At 32.3% G+C, this 22,851-nt stretch overlaps 3 protein-coding genes, 1 non-coding gene and 1 pseudogene across 6 annotated transcripts; 1 reads left to right on the forward strand and 4 right to left on the reverse strand.

Moving 5' to 3' along the window:
• Positions 1 to 583: 583 nt before the first annotated feature.
• LOC110654043 (probable carboxylesterase 17) lies at positions 584 to 1,769 on the reverse strand. The gene has a single exon (XM_021809909.2). It carries the CDS (start codon positions 1,752 to 1,754, stop codon positions 759 to 761), a length of 996 nt encoding a protein of 331 aa, XP_021665601.2. The 5' UTR covers positions 1,755 to 1,769; the 3' UTR covers positions 584 to 758.
• A 248-nt stretch (positions 1,770 to 2,017) lies between these two features.
• Positions 2,018 to 2,090, reverse strand: TRNAR-CCU (transfer RNA arginine (anticodon CCU)). The gene has a single exon. It is a non-coding gene; the product is annotated as a tRNA-Arg (tRNA).
• Positions 2,091 to 2,410: 320 nt separating this feature from the next.
• LOC110654044 (SPX domain-containing protein 1-like) lies at positions 2,411 to 4,403 on the reverse strand (annotated as a pseudogene).
• Positions 4,404 to 5,221: 818 nt separating this feature from the next.
• On the reverse strand, positions 5,222 to 8,424 carry LOC110654045 (ethylene-responsive transcription factor SHINE 2-like). The gene is made up of 2 exons (XM_021809911.2): positions 8,264 to 8,424; positions 5,222 to 5,983 (listed from the first exon to the last, which is right to left on the reverse strand). The coding sequence occupies exons 1-2, from the start codon at positions 8,341 to 8,343 to the stop codon at positions 5,479 to 5,481; spliced, it is 585 nt and encodes a 194-aa protein (XP_021665603.2). The 5' UTR covers positions 8,344 to 8,424; the 3' UTR covers positions 5,222 to 5,478.
• Positions 8,425 to 12,609: 4,185 nt separating this feature from the next.
• On the forward strand, positions 12,610 to 15,850 carry LOC110654041 (uncharacterized). Of its 3 annotated transcripts, XM_021809905.2 has the most exons (6): positions 12,610 to 12,872; positions 13,092 to 13,214; positions 14,396 to 14,652; positions 15,192 to 15,279; positions 15,428 to 15,494; positions 15,586 to 15,850. In XM_021809905.2, exons 2-6 carry the CDS (start codon positions 13,159 to 13,161, stop codon positions 15,637 to 15,639), a joined length of 522 nt encoding a protein of 173 aa, XP_021665597.2. In that variant the 5' UTR covers positions 12,610 to 12,872; positions 13,092 to 13,158; the 3' UTR covers positions 15,640 to 15,850. The 3 variants fall into 3 exon arrangements, with proteins under 3 accessions (XP_021665597.2, XP_021665598.2, XP_021665596.2); XM_021809906.2 differs by lacking the exon at positions 12,610 to 12,872 and having other exon boundaries at positions 13,086 to 13,214; positions 14,391 to 14,652; XM_021809904.2 differs by lacking the exons at positions 12,610 to 12,872; positions 13,092 to 13,214 and adding an exon at positions 13,321 to 13,889 and having other exon boundaries at positions 14,391 to 14,652.
• The last annotated feature ends 7,001 nt before the right edge of the window (positions 15,851 to 22,851 follow it).

Consider the following 22,851-nt stretch of genomic DNA (forward strand, 5'->3'; position numbering starts at 1 on the left):
AATTAATCTAGGCCCATCAACACTAGAGCCAGACTAACCAATCATGATAAATTGATGGTTAACTTAATGAGATAGTTTGTTCCATGATTTTGACTTTTTATAGTAACATAATAATTAAATATTATTTTTTCTTAGGAGTACAATGAAAAGAGTTTAATGGATTATTTAATAGTTTATCTCATTGAGTGTCACCTCAATTTTGTGGTAAATCTTTTTCTATAGTTGGGTTAGATCAAGAATATCAATAAGTAATCTGAGTCTTAAACCTAAGATTTAACGGTCATACTCGAAAAGTCCTCAATTTTTACCGTTAAAAAAAAAAAAAAAAAAAAAGGCACTAGAGTTAGAGTCAGATGTGACTCCCTTAATGTTAGCCAAGCAAAACCCAAACCCAAAAGGCGTAATCTGTGCTGACTGTGATGGAAATGGTAATTAAGCCAACAATTAGAGTTAAATTTTGCTTATTGTTTGAAGATATGTATGTGATTGGGGTTGCAAAGTATAAACTTCAATTTTCTTGAAAATTCAGAGTATGGTGTTCTTGTGCTTTCACTTCAGTCATCTTCAACCATTTTGAAGGAAGTTGCTGAACCTTTTGGACACATTGGATTGAATTCATTTATTTTTCATACATTTGATTTGCATTATCTGTTGTAATTGCAATAGCCTTGTCAAATTTCAGTAAATTTCTCATATGGTTGCTATAATTTCTGCAGATTTCTTTGATTGTTCCATGGCATTGACAGCCATTTGAGGAGCTAATGGCTGTTCATAAATTTGCTCATTTGTTGTTGGAGCAAGCGTGTCGCCTCAGATTCAGGGCGAAACACATGGAACACATGAGATTCTCCTTCAGCCTCCACTAGCTCCACCTCTTTCACCCCATGCTTAGCTAAAAACTCTGCATACACTACTCCCCTTTCATGTAAGAAGTCTAGGCCAGCAACATGAACCACTGTTGCTGGAAACACCCTCCATTCAGCTGCAGAGAGATCATGTATCTCAAAATTGCATCCGAAGTAATCGCGATTTGACCCTTCTGGTATGCTTAGTCTCCAGAACATATCATTCATTTCTACATCACCTGCTGCGCCATCAGCCATCTCTTTCTTAGTCCTTTTCTCACTTCCAAAATAAGGATGAATCAACAACAATCCCTTGATGTTAACATGAGAAACTTTGTTCTTCATTGCTCTGATAGCAACATGGTGTGCAATGTTACCTCCAGCACTATCTCCAGAGAGAAACACACGAGAAAGATCCGCCAACTCGAGCCAAGGATCAACAATCACTTGATGACTCAACCATTCAAGTGAAATGTAGCAATCATCATAAGCTATCGGAAGGCGATTCTCCGGTGCCAAACGGTAGTCAATAGAGAGGACAACGCATTGGGATGTGACTGAGAAATCTCCAAGAAAGTGATGGTAGCCAAGCCATGTAGTTGAGCCAATGCAAAAGCCACCACCATGAAAATAAACCATAACTGGTAGCCGACTCGCAGAAGACTCAGGAAGGAATAGCCTTGCTGTTATTGGTTTTGATGGGTCAATGACTACATCCTTGAACTTGTATCCATTGGTTGATTGCATTGAAGAAGGGACTGTTTCTGGTGAAAAGCGTTTGACAGACCCATCAGAAAAGGCTTGAAGATAACCAGGAGCTTCAGCAACTAGAGACATTTTTCCTGTCAAATTAGGCCTGAAGTTGTACACACAACAATGGAGAATGTGTGAGAAATATAAAGGGTCCATGGTAGATGAGATGGGGTTGATTTGGTCCATGGTAGGTAGATTAGAACAAGATTAGATGAGGCACTTAATTAGCGTTTAAGTGGAGGGACTCCATGTTAGGTTGGTCATCTAGGAGGCATTAAACGCAGAAAAATCAGTGGCATCTAAATAACACATTGTAGTCTGTAGATCAGGTCTAATGGTGAAAAAAAACATTGAGATGGTAAACAAAACCTCATGAACAATAAAGACAAATAAAAAGTAGGTGAAAAAAAATTTGTAAACGCGCCAGATAGGGGTCGAACCTATGACCTTCTGCTTAGGAAACAGACGCTCTATCCACTGAGCTACAGGCGCTTGCTGATATTGTTACCAGTAGAATGATATTTATAACATAAGCAGAGCGATGGTTGACAACAGCACTAAGTAATCCTCTTGTCAACTTACCAAAACCCTCTTTCCTTTTTCGGACTTAATAAAAGTGTTTCAATAAATCTGAAACCAAACTAATTTAATTTAAATCAAAATTGACATTAGAATCAAACCCATGTTTTTTTAACCCTTTTTTTTTTTTTAAATCAACCAGAATCATAGACCCTATGTTACCCCTGCGATTCAGTTCAATGCCATTCAACCATTGAACCAGATACCAGGCCTAACAAAACAAACAAACAAAAGAAACAAGCATCCCCCACCCTAGATAACTTTCATGAACTGATAAAATTACTTTGCAAAAACGTAACAATGGAGAGCCAAGTGCACTAACTCACACAAGAAGAAGATGAAATTCCAATATTTAAAAATTTACACAAAAAAAATTGTAAGATTCTGAAAATAAAACTCTATTTGGCAGCTTGTTCTACGACAAGAACTTTCTTCCAATCCTCCTCCAAGGCATTACTTTGCAAAGGGGGCAATGAAAACACATTCACAGTTGAACTTCCGCTCCGAATTTCCTTAAGAACACGCAAAGCTGATAAAGTTAGCTTCATGTACATGTTCTTCATATTCTCAATCTCAGTAAGTTCTTTTGGAACTTCAAGTGGCCTTTCCTTACTTTCAGCTGAAGTTTTTGGAGTCACAACATCCTATTTCTTCAGTTGCATCAGGTGATACTGATGGTTCATTTCTAGAGAAGAGCCGATCAAGGATGGTTTCACATTCATTCACAAGCTTGTTAAGCACATGAGTTGTGAAGAACGGCTGCTGCATAACCTTTTGGATGAAGGGCAAGCGGACCAAAGCACCACTTCGCTTGTCATATTCTTTAATATCTTCACAAGTCCTGTGCAAACAACAACAACAACTACTAAGCCTTAATTCCAAACTAGTCCTGTGCAAAGAACATAAAAATTTGAAACAAATCAACTCTAGACTATTGAACAAGAAGAACTCATATTCCCCAAAAAATGGATCCCGCTCTAATAGAGCCAAATAAATTAAATACATGCATTAAGATACGAAGGCTTCTTATTAAAACTACTGGAATTCGCATTAATAATAGAAGTATAAAACCAAATATTTAAATCACATTTTTTTTATCAATACTGTAAAGTATATTCATGCACACTTGTGTAGTTAAGAGCACTGTCATTCTCCAACAACACCATCTCTCCATGGAAATCCACTATCTCCCTCTCCACTTCCATCAGTTTATCATTTGAATCCTTAGCCTTTTTACCCTATCTTGCAGCTCCTGCATTCCAACCACAAGCATAAAAGAAATTTCAATTGAATACATGTTCATGCATTTCAATCCATTCTCAACGGAACTAACAGCAAGATATTGCATACTACAGAAAATGAAAAAAAAAAAAAAAACAAGAAACAATATAAATTACAAACCCATCTAGAGAAACATGAATGCTGACCAGACAACTCAAGTGATAGGAAGTACATTGCAACATGACAAATTATGTCAAACTAAAGTTACTAATGAAATTTCCAAAAGCACGACAAGCTTAACATGGCTTGAGTTTCATGTATACAAAACATTTTAGTAACAAAGCATGTAGAAGTATAGCAGACAAATCTTCGGTCGAGGGAAAAATCTCTGTTTTTGGCCAATTAACTGATGTATATGGTCATTTAGATCCAGTTCAAGTAGCAAAAGCATAATTACATGAGAAAAATGATGCCAAAAAAATATATTTACTAAATAGCTAACTCAACCCATATCAAATTGAGCCTAACATCAACTTTAGCACATTAGCAGACAACATTAGCATCTCACAGATTTCCAATCACTTGGCAAATCATCAAAAGACATGAAAAAAAAAATGGAAACTTTAACTTCGCAAATATACAGTAGACAAGAACAAATAATCCCTTTTCCTCCTACAAACAAGGAGAAATAAATACCTTCCATTTGATAACAAAGTCCTCTTCTTTTTCAACAATAAAGGAATTAAACTTCTGCATCTCCTCCTCCAACAGCCTAACGAAATCAATCACCGCCTTGTTCATCTCACCGCCACTCTCCTCCTCGCGATCCTCACTGTCCTTTCTATCCTCCGCCTCCAATCTCGGCCGCTTTTTCGGCGGCTTATCTCCATCCTTAGGATAAATCAACTTGAGTTGCTTCTTCAAATCTTTATAGGATAAAAACTTGTCTCTCCATTCAGGTAAGGTATCCTCTATTAATATGCTCAGGCTCTTTCAGAACTTCATATCTCTACCGGCACCTGATCACCACCGCCGGACATGAATCTTAATGTTATTCCGCAACTGAATTCTTTTCAAAAAATAAATAAAAATAATGCCTTCTGCGAAATGCGATATTCATATTGTAATGTCGACAGCCGATAGGGATGGGAGAGAGAAAATCAGAAATACGAAGAGAATATTCGTGAGATGGGAATTTGAATACTCTCGTGTCGTGTCTCGTTTTGAGAAATTATCGTATAATTTTATAAAATAATTAAAATTTTATAATATTATATATATATATAATAAAATTGCCATGAGTCCTGTATATTAAAAATGACTTATCAAAATAAGTTTTTCAAAAATTATATAATAAAATTAATATATATATAATAATTTTATTATAATTATTAATTATAATAAATTTCACATAAATCTAATAAATAATTATATTGTTGTACAATAATTTCACAAGATAAAAATTCAGCGTATACACATAGTTACGTATTCATAATTGCAATTCACCCACCCCTGTATTACATTGAAAGCTTGGCAAAACTTGTCCTTTCTTGTCGATGGCCAATCAACTCTGATCATATTCGTAAACAGATAATGCATTCATTTATTGTCATCCAACCACTTGCAGCAGTGAATGTGCCTTTTCTCTGTCAAACTCTTGTTTATTATTTTGTTAAGACTTGTGGGGATCCTTCCATTGATCCCCCTACTGAATTTACCAGACCAAATGCAAGCATCCATGGCTGTCATCATCCCCATGAAAGATTTAACAATTTATCCAATTCCTTGCAGTGAACATTTATCTACATAAGACTAATGAGATCTCCGAGTTAAAATTCCAGTTAAATAAAAGAAAAAATATAAAGAAAAACTAAATGTATAGGTGAATGTGTACGTTAATTTTCCATTTCCAAGGACTAATTACGTTCCAGAAACCATTTGCTACATATGTAAGGTAAGTTGAGCAAGGAGACACATGTATTCTTACATACATAATTATAGAGCTGCAGGGAGCAATGTATATTTGTCTTATCTGAAGGGTTCCCCACCAGAAGATGATGAGGTTACACAGCCTTTCAGGTCAATTCCAGTTAAGTAGTTCTTCTATCATTTGCATTGCAATTCTATCCTCTTCATCTGTACCATTTCCAGGTTCCATCCTAACCGCTGGTGACGATGATGATATTGATGACAGTGACAATCCATCCTCCATCACTTGTGTTTTCTTGTTTCCAAGCTCCACATTCATGACCCAATTCGACCTTGAACGAGACCCAGCTCCTCCCTTTTGCCACACTCCAATGCGAGAGTTTTCGTTGTCAAGCCTTAAACATGTGACGGAAGCAGGAGAAATGTCTTTGCAACATTTGCGAAGCTTGGTGTTGAGCAGCTTAGAAAGAGACTCGGGAGGCAATGGAAACTGATCATTATTACTGCAGTGATGATGATCACTACTTGTCTCTTCCAAGTCACCCCTAGGGAAATTGGTCTTTGCCTTTTGGCCACTCATTAGTATAGCTGCTTGGTCGTAAGCTCTTGCTGCTGCCTCAGCTGTCTCAAACGTGCCTAGCCATATCCTCCTCTTCCTACGCACACCCACCAAAAAAAAAAGATACGAAATGCAAGATCAGAAATTGTTGCCTAAACCTAATAATTCACTAGTCGGTAAAACGATGCAAAATAGAAAAGGACTTGGCTAGGTGTACAAAAAAATATTTACAAAAATTATACAAATGAGATAAAATGTCCTTCTTGCCCTTAAAACATTTAGGCTCCAAATATATTTATTTTCCCTCTAAAATCTTTTCCCTCCAAAATCTAATCAATCATTGCTTTCCTTTCTTTTGATCAATCAGCTTTTATTAATGTCTCAACCAATTACATTGCACCAAAACTTCAACTAAATGTCTCAACCAATTACATTGCACCAAAACTTCAACTAATCGCATTGCACTAAACCTTTAACTAATCAATAGCTTTTACCAATCTCTCAACCAATAATATTTCATAAAAAATTCAACTAATCATGTCTAACCCTTCAAAAAATTGAACCAATCAATGTCTTTTTCATATTTTTCCATCCAAATCATATTTGCATCTCTTAGAAAAAAAATATATTTCCTTCATCTATGGTTTAGGGTAGAACGAAAATTATCAATTTTCTTCCACTCTAATACACATACCAACACCATCCAAGATTTTGTGTTATAGTGGGTGAATCTTATAGTATTGATCAAGGGTAATGGAAGTTAAAATGAGAGAAGACGGAGAGAGTTGTATAATACATTAGGAATTAGAGATGATGATAGCTTGTTCAATGAAAACTCTCTTAGTGATGAACCTTCCAATGGCACTAATGACACACCTTCCCATGGTTATGAGGAAGGCCTGGTTGAAGAATCTTAGTCAGGCAGTGATGGTCAATGTTCAAACGTTCATAAGGATGAAATTCCTTACAATGTGGAGGAAAGTCCAAAAACTGGGATGCATTTTCTAAGCATGGATGATTTGGTTAATTTCTACAAGTATCATGCCAAATTGAAAGGATTTTCAATTATGATAAGATCGTCTTTTAAAGGCAACAGTTCAGTTCCTAAATATTTTTCATTTTTCTTCTCTCTTGTAAAAATCAAATCATCTCCCATTGTTGCAGAACTTCATGTATGAGATGGAAAATATAAAATTGATTCGAAAATAACCACAAAAAAAAAGATTAAACCGAAGATAAATACATGAAGAAAATTAAACCAAAAATGCTTGAGGTTGGATTGTGGAGTCTCTTACTTGAGAAGGGTTATGGAGTTAGAAGTTGAGATAAGTAATTATTGGTTAATGGGATGGTGGGCTTTGATAGGTTATAGTAATGGTGAGCTCTAATAGGTTAAAAGGATGGTGGGTTCTGATATGTTATAGTAACGATGAGCTCTAATAAGTTAAAAGGATGGTAGGTTCTGATAGGTTAATAGCATGGTGAGCTCTGATAGGTTAAATGGGTGGTGAAATAGTCTTTAATTGGTTGAAAATTTGGTAAAAAATGATAGGTTAGAAAATTGGTGATATTTGATTAGGTGACTAATAATAAAAGAGAGAGAAGTTATAAATTTTGAAATTCAAATATGAAAAATTCATAAAGAGTTAAATAGACATTGTACATCTAAAAAGTATTATGAATTTATTGAATTACCCCCTTTTGTACGTTTTCGTACACCATATTTTGTACACCAAGCATCTTCCAATAGAAAATAGGCTCTTTCTTAAAAACAAAATAAAAAAAAAAACTCTAGCGGTAAGTATGGTCATTGCACTCTACACTCAAGAAACGGTATCATAGTCTTTTGATTAATTCACTTACAGGATATCTATCACCGAGTCATAATGTGTTTCAAGGTGTTGAGAGTATGGACAACTCGTAGTTGATTCACATACCGCAGACAATGGAGATAATATTGAGTTTCAATGTTGGAGTGGGAGAGTTGAACAAATCAAAGGCTTACCACTAAGCCACCATATTTGGTGATTCTTCCTCTTCATGTTCAAGTAAGAAAAATGCATGCTAAGAATGCCTACTAGGTGTGCATATAAAGAGATTTATCAAAAATAGTTCGAGTACCCATCTAGTAATGCAGGTTTGAAAATCAGGCTCTGGCATTTATGTCCAAGAAAAATGCATGATAAGAGTACATGTTATATATGAGATATGCCTATAATAAAAAGAGAAATAGCTAGAATTATGAATGCGTTCCTGCAGGACAGCCAGCAATTTGGTAACTTATGGCTAGCTCTGGAGCAACATGAATATCTAATTAGGAAGAGAAGTGCTAGGTAGAGTATGTATATATAGTAATGATGTGAGTGGATGAACTTACAGTAAAGGGTGGCGAATTTCAGAGACCCAGGAGCCCCACTTGCGTTGCCTGACGCCTCTGAATTTCTTTGATTGTGCCATAATATTTTATGGAGATCTCAGAGTTAGAAAATTTGCAGTATGATAGTGAGTGGAGATGATAAGTGTTCTAGGTGTTTTATACTTAAGAGAGAGAGAGAGAGAGATCTTGGAAATGAAAAAGTAGACAGGGCACTAATATGCAATTATGTCGGTGAATTGGATGGAACAGTCCAAAGTTGCAATAAAGATTTCACCTACACATAACTATATGAGGGGAGAATTTTTATATCTAAATCGAGTTCACTACAAATTTATAATATTAAATATACTATAAGATTTATTTATTTATTTATATTTTAAATTTATAATAAATTTGATTTTGATAAAAATTTCCTATGAGAAATGAATTTAATTTAGGTAAAAATTCCTTTGATAGAACATGCTCTACTGAAAAAATATATATATTTATTATTTATTTAATTAATATTCAATTTACCCTTTCCCATTAGACAAATTACATAATTGAAAAAGCTTAGGGCATTTTAATTGTCGAAAATATTTTTTATTTTTATTTTTCTTTTTTTTCTATTTTTATTGTTTTATGTAAAAAAAATTGAAAAATAAAAATCTATGTTTATCCATTTTTTTAAAATTCCTTTTATATAATTTTTATTGAGATTTTATATATTAATTATTAAATACAAATTATATAATCACACAAATATAATTTATTTAATTTAAAAAATTAAAAATTAAGCGTTAGCTCTCAATCACTTATACACATTTGAAATGCTAATGTTGCATCTGATTGGATTATCAAATTTACATAGAATGTCTTGACGCTGTATTGCAAAATTATAAATGCATAGTAAGGGTGAGAAGATTTTGGTTTAAACCGAAAAATCGAACCTAATCGAGTTAATTCGGTTCAATCAGTTTAGTTTAAGAATTCAATCGGTTCGGTTCAATTTATAAATTTTGATAATTTCGGTTAATCGGTTTAATTCGGTTATTTTCATAAAAAAAATAAATAAAAAAATTGAACCGAACTGAAATTACTTATATACATATATATATCAAGGAAACCCTAAGATTTTTGAGTTTTGATTTTTAAGTTTTTTTTTTATGTTTTTGTTATTGAGATTTAATGTTGAAAACATGAAATTTTATAAAATTTGATTTGATCAGTTTAAAACCGAATCGAACCAATAACCGAACCAATATTTATCGATTTAGTTCAGTTCAATTTTCTCTTAATAATCGGTTTGGTTTGGTTTGGTTTGGTTTGGTTTTGTTTAGTTTTTAAAATTTTTTATTTTTAATTTTCGATTTTATCGGTTCGGTTCAGTTTGAAACCGAACAAACTATTTGCACACCCCTATACACACATGAGCATATGAGAACAGAGACAATCAAGACCAAAAACTACCTATCTGTAATCGAAATCACATTAGCAGCAATATAAGCCAAAATATCTCCTGATTAAGTCTCAACTATGAATTTGATGTAAAAAAAAAAATAATAATAATAATAATTGATTATTTTGACATAAAATAGATATATCCATAAAACTCTAACTTATATTTATAAGAAATTAATCACATTAAAATTATCTTTAGAAAAGTTCGTTTAATATCTACAAACTAAATGTATTACCATAAAAAAATTGTATTCATTTTTTCATGATATTATGCACGAATCAGATATATCACGGTGAATTCTTCGATCCTGCTGTATGCTAGACAACAAATTTTGGTATATGAGCCCCAACAAACTCCTAGCAATTAATCAAAGGAGGGAATTGATTCTAACTTGAATTCTTTCGAGAAATCCATCTCTTCCTTCACACTACAAGAATGCATGAGATTCTTTTGAGAAAACCTGCATCGAATCTCTTAATAGTGCCTGCAGATTTCTCAAAAAGGACTTTGATTATCTCCAAGTACTGAATCTTTCAACTGCTGCAACTCTAGACTTGTTACTTCAAGTTGCTTGGTCATTTTTTTTCCTTGTTTTACCTGGGTGATCTCAATTTTCAAAGCCATGTGCCCATGTTTGCAAGGTGGGACATATTGTCTACCCCAAAAGTAAAATAAATCAGTCTCAAAAATTCTCAGTCTTGCTAGGTCTTGTGCCTTTGATAGTGATATCAGTTCTTAAAATGCTAAAAAATTTATCAACCCTCTATTGATCCTTGCATTAATTTTAGTTTATCAACAATTAATTCATCATAATTCTACCCTTTAATTTTGTTGATTCTTCAGTGGATGGTGTGTACATACATCAACCAGAGGCCAATCATCAATGGATGGTGAAAGGGTGCTCTCAGCTTTGAGATTGCAATGGGAGGGTTCCAAGTTCCAACCATACTGATGTTGCCGTGGATAGAGGTGAGCACTATTCGGTTTAAATCGAAAAATCGAATCAAACTATCTTAATTTGGTAATTCAGTTCGGTTTGATTTTGTATTTTAAAAATTCTGTTGAATCGAACCGAATAATATTTTTTATTTTTGAATTAATTTATTTTTATGAGAAACTTATGAATTATATGTAATTATATATATATATATATATATAAATTGTCTAATTTCATTGATTAATGATTATTAGGTTCAAACTAAGATTAAATCAAACTAAATAACTTGAAAATCAAGTCTAAATTAAAAAATCAAGTGAAATTCGGAATCGATCGATTTGAACCGAACCAAAATAAAATAGTTCGGTTCGATTCGATTTTTCATTTATTTCAGTTTTAAAATATAGCAATTCGATTTTGGTAATTTAATTCGTTTCGATTCAATTCGATTCGGTTTGAACTGAATGCTCATCCCTAGCCGTGGATTTCCTGGATATTAGATTTGGCCAGATTGAGGGTCTTCTGAAGATAGAACAAGTGAGGGCCGATGCTGGTTGATAACCACTCCGCCGCTCAAGTCAGGAATTGAATTAGGAATCGAGTATTTAGTATAATAGAAGTGAGAATATTGTTTGCATACCTATTTCCGAAGCTTTACCTTATTTTTATAATGATTTGGAAATCTTAGCTAAATCATCATCGATTCCCTATTTAAGTTGTAACGATAATCATCCTTAGATTATGTTGGGAATTATGCGTGATAAATGGCATGATCGGTGGCACAGTCTCCGTTTGGTCTGAGCTTGAAGAGAGTACCGATCTCTCCGATCTTGTTGAATCTCTTTGAAATTGGTCGGAACTCTCTTAGGCTTTCCTCAAAGCTCGGTATCGGTATTTGAGATCAGATGCTTGAACTCTATCAGGTGCTGAGCTCGGATGGTAGAACTCTGCCTGGCTTCGAGCTTGGTTGGGCGGGTTGTCTGGTTCTAAGTTCGGATGAGCGAGCTCCAACAAAGTCTGTTTATTAGCCTTTTATATCACAGACCATTTGAAATTTACATAGTAAGCTAGAGGTTAGATATATGGTAAGATTGGCACTTTGGTATTAACACATTGAATTTTTGAGCCCTCTTTCTTAGGAATGGCAACGAGGTTGATTAGGGACAAGATTGCTCCTTCCATTCTCATCCAACAAAAGTTCGAGACGAGAATGGAGATTTTTTCATCAGGGTGTGGAACGAAGCCGATTTTCATACAGTAAATTTTATTTTTATTTTTTTATTTTAATCTATTAATATATAATATAAATTTATTTATTAAAAATAAAATATAATTAAAAATATAAGTTTTATATATTATTTTAATAATACATTTTTATATTTTATTAAAATTATAATATATAAATATATAAAAATAAATTATTATTTAATAAAAGTAATAATATATTATTATTTCCGCAAATTATGAAATTTCGAGATGGAGAAAAGATTTTCCTGTCACCATTTCGCCCAAATCAAAATCAACGCAAGAGAAAAAAAAAAAAAAAAATTGGAAACGAATCGAATCAGATTCCACAAATTTTAGCATTCCTACTCTTTCCGACATCCTGGACCGGAATTGTCAAGTGTATCCAGATGGTGCTTCGCTATCTCATTGATGTAACAATGGAGTTGTTACAACTCTGCTACCATGGCTTAAGTACTGGGCACAAGTATATTAAAAATATGAATTTCTTCCTCTAATTCTGCCGCCTAATTTTATCACAAAATATAGATCTACTCAAATTAAATTAAAAAAATTAAACTAAAGTGATTTTATTTTATTTTTTTATTATAATCATTATTCTCACCCCTGTTGGGCATCGTGAAAAACAATTGCAGAGAATAATTTCCCTAAAATAGAGGTAAATCAACGACCAGCATCCAATTGTAGTCAGAATTCAAAACTGAAGGGTGGTTGTCAAGTACCAGAGGTGTTCCAAAAATGGCATATTTCTTCACTAATACAGATAAAACCCTGGCCTTCCCTTCTGTTATGGGCCTCTTTTGGCCAGCAATAAACAACAGCTAAGACTACAATTATTGTGCAAGGGAAAAGGTGGCAAAAACAGATATATAGAGAGAGGAAGAGCCCTTTGGTTGAATCAGCAACCAGAGGGTCAAATTTTGTTTCAGGAAGGAGAGAAGGAGGGGAACCCATAATTTTCCCTTTTCAATCATGCAATTTTTGAGGTCTCACCATATCCCTTTGTCTTTGAACAACAAAAGAGAAAGTTATGATTTTTCTTGGAAAACATACAGGACCTGTTTCTTGCTGGTTTTGTTGAGCTTGATTTTTTTTTCTTTCTTTTTTCCAACCTCATCAATGGAAGATTTCACGGGAAGTTTTTCTTTAACTAAAAAAGGTTGCTTTTTTAATAGATATGATCGGGTTTGTTGATTGCTGTGCAGGATCGTTAGGCCTCTCCTTCCGGGATTTAGGGTTTCACAGCTAACATCGCTGGCGTTGTGCTTGTAAATGCATCTCTGTAGACTCCTTCCTCCTTGGATCTACCATATTATTGCATGCATGGGGTGAGCTTTTCGGTTCCTTTTACTATGTATGTTGTACATTCTGTTTGATTCCTGAGAAAAATAAATTGATTTTGCCTTCATCAACAGAAGATTGAACGCCTATAAATTTATTTCCTGTTCTAATTTGCTTGCTTGAGTGTTCCGGTTTGGATCACTAAAACAGAAGGATTAATTGTGTAGGTTAAGTTTACTTTTCATATGGTTTAGAATCTTTTATGATTTTGTGTTTGCTTATTCTGTAAGCAAGCTTGTATGTAGTGAACAGAGAAACTTGTTATGGCTTTTTTATCTGTAGTATTTATTCTTTCCTTCTAGTAGTGGTCAATCCGATACCCTATGACAAGGTTATTCTTTCGCATAGGTAGCTGTAGTAACTATGTTTCTGGGTGTTGTTTCCTGAACCAAACTGAGAGATGCTTTGAGAATGAACCCTGCTGTTCTTTTGTATTGTTTTCTGGTGCTTGTTTCCGGGCTTTCTTGTTTGTAACTATGGAATCATTTAAGAACAAATGCAAGGCTTTTTTCAGTGTGAGGAAACCTTTCCTGAACCAAACTGAGAGATGCTTTGAGAATAAACCCTGCTGTTCATTTGTATTGTTTTGTGGTGCTTGTTTCCGGGCTTTCTTGCTTGTAACTGTGGAATCATTTAAGAACAAATGCAAGGCTCTTTTTAGTGTGAGGAAATCTTCTTATCTGTTTTCTTCTTTTTCAGTATGAATTGATCTGGTCTACGTATATTGTGTCCATTAAACTATGAAATATGTTCTGGCTTGATTGATGGAGGAGAGGAGACGTATCATGTGCTCTAAATATCTTGTTTATGTTTTTGCCATGTATGGATTTGTGCTCATCAACTGTGTTTATGCCCCTCAACTGTGATTATGCCCACCCCCCCCTCCCCCCTGCATTTCTTTTCTTTTTCCTCTGTTAGTTGGGCCAAATGATGAGATTATATGACTGGTGGAATTTTCTTTTTTCTGCCTATCCATTTGCAGCAAGTGTAGAATTTAACTTTTCTACCTTGCCACCGTCTTCTGTTGGAATTGACTGATTGTTGGTGTAGGGATCCACCAAGGGGTGGATTACTTTTTATTCAAGCTGATAAACCTAAAGTGAGATTCAGTTTGTTAACGTTTGGTGCTAATCATGTTTATGGTGCAATCTGGTTTGTAACAGAGCAGAGGTTGTTTTGGATGCTGTGCTAAACCTTCTACAAATTTTGCGGTTTATGACCCATCAAAGGGTCTGACAATTCAACGTCAAACAGTAAAGCAACCCAGCACTACAGACGACTTCGAAAGCAGTAGTGCAGGTGAAATGGACCATAGTGGAGTACAATCCCAAAGAAGTATTTCAACAATCATTACCTTGAATCAGACCTGTGATCCCTCTACTAGTGACGGCAGCACAAGCAATCCTTCTGAATTTGTAAATCATGGCAAGTGTTTATCTATTAGCTTACTCAATATGTTACATTCACTGAAGTGTCCATGTTGTTCCGTCCTAAATTTCAACATATATTACAGCTTCTCTCTTTTAAGATATTGCTTCACTCTATTTGCTTGTTAGAGTCACATGGTTGTTCTCTATGAGTGTTCTGGATCTACTAATTGATTTTTTGCAATTCTAAGAATTATGCATTGCTAGGACTTAGAGATGTCAGCTGTTAGTTAGTTACATGAGCGAGCTGTTAGTAGAAATATAGAAATTGAGGTGTAATTCAGGGCTTGAAGATTAGTGAAATACAAAATCTATATTCTCTCTAATTTCTCTATCTCCCCCTCCTCTCTTTGCTTCCTTTCTCATCTCTTCCCTGTATCTTCTCTTTTGTCCCCCTTGCTCTCGTCTTTTCCCTTTTGTGAAGCAAGTGTTAGGGCTCCCTTATCCAAGGTCTTTAACATGCATTTCTTTTTCTTTTTCTCCCCTTCTTTGCTGATGCATCTATGACTTCTAACAATGGACGCTTGTTGGATTCAGGTCTTCTTCTTTGGAATCAAACAAGGCAGCAGTGGCTTGCAAATAAAAGGTCTCCAAACAGGGCACAAGTTCAAGAACCGGCAATAAGGTGAAATATCCTTTCCCTTTCCTCCCTTTTTGATAAAAAAGCGTATGAAGAATTTAGTTGGCAAGTTAGCATGGAGGCATTTCAGAGTTCTCTTAGTCTTCTTCTTGCTTCTCATTCACAGCTTTTTGTAAACTACCGAGTTTTGCAGATGGAATGCCACTTATGAGAGTTTACTTGGGAGCAACAAGCCTTTTCCCCGACCTATCCCTCTTACTGTAAGTTAGCTCTTTCCTTTATGTTTTTCAAATATACTTTTAAATTGCAAGCTACTCTCAATTTCTGAATCTTGTGGGATATTAATGGCAGGAAATGGTGGATTTTCTTGTTGATGTTTGGAGAGAAGAAGGTTTGTATGACTAAATAAGCTGGAAATTTTACAAGTGCTTTCTCCTTCCTTCCTCATGTATCGCTTAAAGGTTGCATTTGCCTTGTGATTTCTATCGCTTTTCTTTCGTTCAAGTGTAGCCTCCTTGTATACTCTTTGTGGAGTAGCAGTTGCTCTGCAATTTTATCAACCTTGATTGTGTGCAAACATTGATTCATTTATAGGCACAGGACTTGTAAATCCAAATTCTCATTTCTTGATTTTACCATGATAAAAGAACTTTTGTTCATAAATAAGGAGATCATAATCCAATATACTGTAATAAGTGTATTAGCTAGCTTTAGATTTTGGATTTAATATTATTTTATAATCTATATTAATAATTTCATTTCATTATAACAAAATAAATTTTCAATTTTTTTTAATTTTATATCATTAATTTTCTTTCAGTAATTATTTAATTATATTAATTCCATCCATTAGATATTGGACTAGACAAAATAAGATAGTTTTATTGAAATTTGTTTTTCGTTTATGGAAATTATTTTCTAAAAAAATATTTTTTATGAAAGTATTTTTCATTATTTGATTGTAATATTGAATAATAATATGTGTTTATAATATATATATCAAAATTTTATTTTTCATAAAATAATTTATATATGAAAACTGTTTTTTATATAAATTATTTTTTTTATTATAATGATAAGTATTTATGTTATATATATAAGTATTTTTATATTTTAATAAAAGTATTAAAATTTAAAAAATAACTTTTAAAAAAGAGAGAGTAATTTTTCTTAAAAGTTAATTAATTTCTTTTTAATTAAAAAAATATTGTTTATTGACTTATTTTTTTAATACTTTAAACACTGAAAATTTTAAAAATATTTTATAGGGCATATTTTCTACAAAATAAATGGAGTTTAAGTTTAAGTATTTTTATATTTTAATAAAATTATTAAAATTTATGAAATAATTTCTTCTCTTTAAAAAAGAAAGTTAATTTTTTTAAATAACTTAATTAAAAATATTTTCTGTTGATATGAGTATTTTAAAACAATAAAAAATATGAGAAATTTTGTTTTAAAAATATTTTTTATAAAGCAAATGAAAAATTAATAATATTTGATTTTCCTAGATCTCATCAAAGATGGGATTGGCGTGTATAATGGAATAATCACTTTCCTAAATCTGAATATATATATATAATCCATGGACCATGGGGCAGTGTTGGGCAGGATGTAGGCAAATGTCTCATCAAGTTTCAAAGAAATAGGGGATTGGACTCCCATCATTAATTTATTTGAATTTTTGGTCAAATGTTTTACTTTAATATATACATTTCTTAAAAAAAAATTATATATTTGTAAATATGAGAGGAAAAAAAAGAAAAAAAAAAAACTTAAAACAAAATAATATGTTAAAAATTATTAGATATTACATATTTATAATATGTTTTGAAGAATTCTCTGCATTTATGTTTGAATCCCACGTTGAAATAATATAAAGTAAAAATGATTAGGTTACAACTTGACTAGTCATTTTGATGTGTAAAGTAATCTAATCATTTATATAAGTTCAAATTAAAATAAATTAAATTATAATTTGACTGATACTCTCTCCGAATTTAACATAGTATCAGAGTCCGGATTGGGTTGTGGATTTCAGTCGCCTATAAAACTGTATAATTGAGCCTATATTGGATTAAAAATAAAAATACAAACTAATTATCAAGTGACAACCATGTGGTTGCACTTGAGGGGGGAGTGTTGGAATCTCACATTAAAATATTATGAAGTTAAAATATTATAAAGTAAAAAGGGCAATATATAAGTGGTTGAATTACAACATTGAATTGACTAGTTATTTTGATAAAATATTATGAAGTAAAAAGGGCAATATATAAGTGGTTGAATTGCAACATTGACTTGACTAGTTATTTTGATGTGTAAAACAATTTAATCACTTATATAAATCAAAATTAAAATGAATTAAATTGTAATTTGACCGATACTCTTTTCGAATTTAACAATTTATGAAATTTATTTGCATTTATGAAATTTAATCAATCAAATATAATCTATACACTATGAACATTTCTTTAGCCTAATTTATTTCTGAACACTCGTAACGGCATGTGTAATTTTTAAAGTTTAAATTAAATTATAAAATCATACTGAATTCAATATATATTAATAAGGGTGTAAATGAATTAAATCGAGTCGAGTTTTGAAAAGTTGAAACTTAGTTTGTCAAAATTTTTTCAAACTCGAGTTTAACTCATATCGAATTTGAGCCGAATATCCATAAACTCAAATTTGACTTGTTTGCAAAACTAGCTCTAAATGAGTCTAGCCAAGCCGGGCTTTTTATCGACCTAACTATGAAGCAATTAACAAATAGCTCAATTCATTTATAAAGTGAGTTTCAGATTTAAGGGTATAAAATTTAAACCACGTAATTTTGATTAGCCCTCATATAAAAAAAACCTGATTTTTATAAAAAATTAAATTTAAATTACAATAACTATATTTAATAAATACATATTATATATTATATATTGATTATATCATAATCTTAAATAATGTATTATTTTTAGAATATTCATAAATAAAAATAATAAATATTTATAATATAATAAAATATAATAACTAATATGAATATTTTTATAAATGGGCTGGCTCATGAATTTTAACGAGCTGAATACTATGAAACTTGAGTTCAGTCTAAAAATTGAGCTCGAGCGTAGCTTATGTTATAAATGAGCCGAATCGAGTTGAGTTTTTATCAAACCAAAAATCAAACAGCTTGCTAATGTGTAACATTACTCGCTTACACCCCAACATATCAAATCCGAATATTTTATTGATTTGATTTAATTTTCGTTTAATATTGTAACACCCCTATTTGTATAGTCTGGTATATTTTACTGTTCCGATGATGGGTGTCGGTCCGGACAATTAAGGGGATTAGAACCATACTTAAGACAACTAGATAAGCCATAAACACAAATAATTAGTAATTGTCAATTAGTTAAGTATAAATAAGAAAAACAGAACATAAGAAGTTAAACGAGCCAAGAGTCACAGCGATGGGTGACTTTCTCGGGAAGAACTGCGAAGTCGTTTTAAACTCAAATTTCGAACCGTAAAATGTGACGCCGCGGTCCTTAGGACCATTACAAACACAGTGGAAAAGAGAAAATCACGAAAAAGAATTGTTAAGCCAGTCAAATAATTAGGTCAGGGAGCAGAAATAAATATTAGATTATTTGCAAACCGGGATGAACCGGCGAGGGGCAATTTGGTCAATTAACCCCGAGAGCTGACTCCTGACCTAACTTTCAAATAAAATCGGAGAAAAAAAAATTTCGGAATCGAGAATTAAATTAAAGAACTAATAGAAAAATAAATAGAAAAAAAAAGAAAATGAAAAAGCTAAAAAAGGTGATGACATCATGCATGATGCCATAAAAATAATAGTTAATATATTTAATTAAATTGATTTTTGGTCTTTCATAAGACATAAAAGAAGGAAAAGAAAAGAAAAAAAAAATAACCAAAAGTTTTCTTCTTCCTTACCTTGTGCCGCCCTCATTCTCTCTCTCCCTCACCATTGCAAAACTCCATTAGAGCTCTTAAGTCAAGCTTCATACACCCTAAATTAACCATGAATTCCCCTAAAGTCCTTAAGTAAATCTTAACCTAGACCCTTGATTTAGCTATTTTCTACAAAAAGAAGAAGAAAAGAGGAGAAATAAGAAGAGGAAAAAGACACCTAAGAAAGGTTAGTATGCTAACTTTTAACTTTCTACTTTAAATGCATGTTTAGTTACTTAAATGAGCTTAGAAATTAAAGAAATGAAATAAAAATATGTGTGAGGGACTTAACTGAAATTTGGCCAGCATGAAGGGGAGGGTGATTTGCATGAGTTTGATTGAGTTAAACATGTTAGGATGCTTGAATAAGTTGAGAGATTGTGTTTATATACTTTGAATTAGCTAAATGCATGAGGTTGTGAATTAGGGTTTTGAACATTAGCGTTTAGAGACCAAAAATGTGAGGAAGTGGTAAATGGTGTTTTTGACCTAATGTGAAGTGAGAAATGGTCATCTGTGACCTAATTAAGTGTGTTAGAAGTGTTTGAATCAAAGCCAAATTCGGATGGAGTATGGTCATGTTGTTGGCAGCATGACCAAATTTTCTTTGTGAGACCAAAAATGAAATTTTACAAGTCTAATTGGTATGGGAACAATTAGGGATAAAAATAGACACTAAATAACACAATTTTTATTTAGGAAGCATGCCCAAAAAGTGACCAAAACTTAGTGAACAAATTGATCAAAGTTGAAAAATCACAGTCTACCTCTGTACAAACTGACCAAATGAATAGTTCATTTGGCTATAACTCGAGCTAGGCAGGTCTAAATGACTTGAAATTTTACCAGTGGTTAGATAAGATATAGACCTAAAACTTTCATGAAGAACACAAACCCAAATTATGCCATTAACCAAGTCATTTGGCCACCCTAAGTTGGTGACCTAAAACTGCCAGCACAGAAAATTGCCCAGAATTCTGGGTTGTGTCTAATCCGGCAGCCATGGTTCAAATGGCTATAACTCGAGCTACAAAACTCTAATTAGAGTGATTCAAAAAGGAGAATAAACTTAAGACAATAGGAAACATTTTCTATGAAGAAGGTTTTGCCAAATTTCAACAGTAAGATAACCAATGGAACAGTGCAACTTTAGACTCCAAAACTGAAATTTTATCAAATTTACCAAAAAGATTTAGAATTTGAATAAACAACCAAAACCAACAAGTTTGGTAACTAAAATGTGGTATGTGGGTGAAGTTGGAGTTCCCATACCTATTAAGCCTTAGAAAGTCAACAATTTAACTTGAATAGTACAGTGAATAGTAACCTGAAACACAAAAATTTAAGGAATGTCGAGTTTAGAGAGCTAGGTAAAAGTGAAGTTAAATTTATTTTTGGATTTATGTTAAGTTATAGTGCTGAAACACTGTAAAATTGTGTGTTTCATTCGAAAAGAATACTGGGAAAGAACCCGAGGAACCGAGTCAAGGGCAAGAGGCGACTCGCTTGAGGTTTATGCACAACATCACTATGCTTTAAAGTTTATTGATAAAGTGAATGAAATATGCATTTTACTTTTGCTTTGAATTGTTGAAAGTTTATTGTGACCTTATTTATGATATTTTGATTTAAATTGTGAAAGTTATTGTGTATATTTGAAATGACAATGTTTGGCAAATTGTTAAGATGAGTTTTGAAACCACAGTGTCGTGACCATATATTTGAACACCTCACTAGCACAACTAGTGGGGGTAATTAGTTTCGAATTTTGATTCCTTCTCTGGAGAAGTGTTGAGGTGTGCCAGTAGAAGAGGATGTGAATGGATATCCATATATTTGAGCTAGCTAGCCTTGTGATGTGATTTCTCTTTAGCCTCTGACTATTGAGATTCTATTTGTTTCGAATGGCATGATCTAACTGTGGGTTTTGTGAAATGTGTTTTTGATTCTTGAAATGAAATTGTTTATATCAAAATCTCATAATGCATGTTTTGTGTTTAACTCGCATGCTCAGTTCAGATTTTGAATAAATGTGATTTTATTTCTACATAAAGATCATTTTAATATGTTGTGCACCACTGAGTCTTAGTACTCAGCGATAGTTTTTATTGCTGTCGCAGATTTAGATACTAGAGGAGTAGCAGACTGAGCTGCTGAGGTGTGAGGAGCTATCAGCTTGAAGTCATTGGGTATAATTTATACCCTAACTGTAAATATTTCTTTTGATGTATGTATTGCACATAAATATATGGACATGTAAAATGGGTCTTGAGCAGCTTGTACAAAGTTTATATGAAGTTTGTAATAAAAATTTAGTTTGAATTTTCGTTGATGTAAAATTTGTAACGATGTATATATATAAATTGTTTTGTCTCTAATGAAATATGAGTGGAACTATTTTATTTAATTTGAATGAACTGGATTGCTGGTATTTTGATGATCATTGGATAGTGGATTTGAAATTTGAAAGTTGATAAATGTGTTGAGAAATTGATTGAGATTGAGTATGAATTTGAAGCAGTAGTTGAAAAATTATTGGAAGTGCCTTTTTTTTTTCAGGTATTTGAAGAACTGTTTTCTCAAAATATAGACGGAAACCTGGCAAAATTTTTATAAAATTTGCGAAAAAATAAAATGGGCCAAAAATTTTAACTAGTTTTCAACTTAAAATAAATGATTAATACCTATTAGAAAATGCTCACCACTTATCAAAAGTAAGAAAATTGTTTTAAAATCCCTTGTAGGGTACTTAATGAGTTATCGGTAGATGAAGTGCGGTAGTTCATTAGGTATTCTACGGGATCATGTTATGCCTTACAGAGGGGTAAGGTGTGACAAATATTAATAACCAAATCAACATTAAATCAAATTAAAGCTATAATAAATAATCAATTATATATATACATATACATATGATAATTATAATTATAAACTATATATAACCTAATACCATCTACTATATTTCATTCGTTTAACTTTTTTGTAATAATTATAAATATATTGATATATTATATAATACACATTTAAGTCTTTGTACACATGCATTATAATAAAAAAAACTATATAATTAAGAAATCATTAAATAATATATATATATATATATATAATATTTTAAATAATTAAAAGGTGAAAAACATTAGCTAGTAGCAAGTAGCAACCTTTAAATTAAATGGATTTAGTATGTGCATGATGGAAGATGGAAGCCAAGTGGATGCAATAGAATATATTCAAATGGAGAAGATAAACATGCTTGCGCTTCAAAATTTTATGAGTTGGTGGCATCAATTTCTTTATATTATATTATTATATATGCATGTTGGGTGGGATAATAATTAATCAATTTTTATAATATTATCAACTCGTGGATATCATGGGTCTATCGATAAATATTATAAGAATTATATTAACAAATGTGGCAGCAATTAAAAGAAGTTATAGGCAGTGGCAGGCTCATCAACTACAGAGCATGATTTTTCAAACTCTTTCAAATATGAGTAGCAACATGAAAAGCCCTACTCAACCAATCAATTAAATCAAATTCTAGCAGTCAATTTATCATTTACTTTTATTAATATTTATTTTCTAAACTATTACATCTAATTTCCAAAAATTTTATATTTACTTTTTCAAATTTTATGTACGTTG

This window comes from Hevea brasiliensis, chromosome 4, assembly GCF_030052815.1.
Source record: "Hevea brasiliensis isolate MT/VB/25A 57/8 chromosome 4, ASM3005281v1, whole genome shotgun sequence".
Classification (NCBI taxonomy): Eukaryota; Viridiplantae; Streptophyta; class Magnoliopsida; order Malpighiales; family Euphorbiaceae; genus Hevea; species Hevea brasiliensis.

What these genes read in the sequence shown, in the direction of transcription:
- LOC110654043 (XM_021809909.2), bottom strand. Translation starts at nt 1,754, where the DNA reads ATGGACCCTTTATATTTCTCACACATTCTCCATTGTTGTGTGTACAAC.
- LOC110654041 (XM_021809904.2), top strand. Translation starts at nt 13,551, where the DNA reads ATGACAAGGTTATTCTTTCGCATAGGTAGCTGTAGTAACTATGTTTCT. An exon ending in AATGCAAGGCTCTTTTTAGT is followed by an intron (nt 13,890 to 14,390) that starts GTGAGGAAATCT and finishes GGTTTGTAACAG; the next exon opens with AGCAGAGGTTGTTTTGGATG. An exon ending in GTTCAAGAACCGGCAATAAG is followed by an intron (nt 15,280 to 15,427) that starts GTGAAATATCCT and finishes CGAGTTTTGCAG; the next exon opens with ATGGAATGCCACTTATGAGA.
- LOC110654045 (XM_021809911.2), bottom strand. Translation starts at nt 8,343, where the DNA reads ATGGCACAATCAAAGAAATTCAGAGGCGTCAGGCAACGCAAGTGGGGC. An exon ending in GAAATTCGCCACCCTTTACT is followed by an intron (nt 5,984 to 8,263) that starts GTAAGTTCATCC and finishes GGGTGTGCGTAG; the next exon opens with GAAGAGGAGGATATGGCTAG.